At 41.7% G+C, this 1,318-nt stretch overlaps 1 protein-coding gene across 1 annotated transcript; it reads left to right on the forward strand.

Annotated features, from left to right (window-relative positions):
- Nucleotides 1-201: 201 nt before the first annotated feature.
- LOC127748452 (uncharacterized) lies at nt 202-945 on the forward strand. Its single transcript, XM_052263002.1, has one exon. It carries the CDS (start codon nt 202-204, stop codon nt 943-945), a length of 744 nt encoding a protein of 247 aa, XP_052118962.1.
- Nucleotides 946-1,318: the final 373 nt, after the last annotated feature.

Raw genomic sequence — 1,318 nt, forward strand, 5'->3', positions numbered from 1 at the left:
GATTGCTTAATCTGTTAATCTCTGTGGGATTCGACCTCACTCTATTGTGAGTTTTACTTGACGACAATTCGGTACACTTGCCGAAGGGAGATTTGTTGAGAGACAAGTTTCCACCTGCATCAGGAAGAAGAAATTGCTCAACCACTTCCATTTCCAACACTTGCAAAGAAAGCTAAGAAGCGCATAGAGCTTGACCCCAAAATGATAGAAATGTTCAAGAAAGTCGAGGTAACCATCCCCCTCTTTGATGCTATCCATCAAGTTCCTAGATATGCAAAATTCCTAAAAGATCTATGCATGAACAAGGATAGAATTCTTGAATTGGAAACCATCCCATTGGGGAGTTCTATTTCCGCTTTAATGGGAGTATTACCCGAGAAATGTGATGACCCGGGCCCTTGTATGGTCACTTGCACCGTCAATGGAGTTCGATCCCTAGATTGTATGTGTGATCTCGGTGCATGTGTTAGCATTATGCCGCTCTCCGTCTACCAAGTATTGAAGTTACCACCACTAAAGAGGTCGGCAGCGAGATTTGTCCTAGCGGATAAAAGCATAATAACCGTGGCGGGTGTGGCGGAAGATGTATTGGTGAATATCAAAGTGTTGGTGTTTCCGATTGACTTCTATGTCCTTGGGATGCCATCAAATGAACCCGAGAGAGCATCATCTATCTTACTTGGAAGACCATTTTTGAGAACTTTTAGATTTAAGCTAGATGCCTACTCGGGAACCTACTCATTTGAGATAGATGGGAGAGTCGTGAGTTTTAGCCTAGAAGAAGCAATGAAGCATCCACCAGAAAATCACTCTCTATTCCGGTGTGACCCAATCGACAACATCGTTGCCGAAGTGCACCTTGCAAAGTTGGATGAGAAGTACATGATTGAAGAAGCAAATGAAGATCCAAGCAAACTAAACACCACACACCATACAAACCATTGATGAGCGGATAATTTATACGCTTTTTGGCATTGTTTTTAGTATGTTTTTAGTATATTTTAATTAGTTTTTAGTATACTTTTAGTAGATTTTAGTTAAAATTCACTTTTCTGGACTTTACTTTGAGTTTGTGTGTTTTTTTGTAATTTCAGGTATTTTCTGGCTGAAATTGAGGGTCCTGAGCAAAAATCTGATTCAGAGGCTAAAAAGGACTGCAGATGCTGTTGGATTCTGACCTCCCTGCACTCGAAGTGGATTTTCTGGAGCTACAGAAGCCCAATTGGCGCGCTCTTAACGGCGTTGGAAAGTAGACATCCTGGGCTTTCCAGCAATGTATAATAGTCCATACTTTGCCCGAGATTTGATGGCCCAAACC

This window comes from Arachis duranensis, chromosome 6 (genome assembly GCF_000817695.3).
Source record: "Arachis duranensis cultivar V14167 chromosome 6, aradu.V14167.gnm2.J7QH, whole genome shotgun sequence".
Lineage (NCBI taxonomy): Eukaryota > Viridiplantae > Streptophyta > Magnoliopsida > Fabales > Fabaceae > Arachis > Arachis duranensis.

Bases quoted from the DNA above. Each gene is read 5' to 3' on its own strand.
- LOC127748452 (XM_052263002.1), top strand. From the start codon at position 202: ATGATAGAAATGTTCAAGAAAGTCGAGGTAACCATCCCCCTCTTTGAT.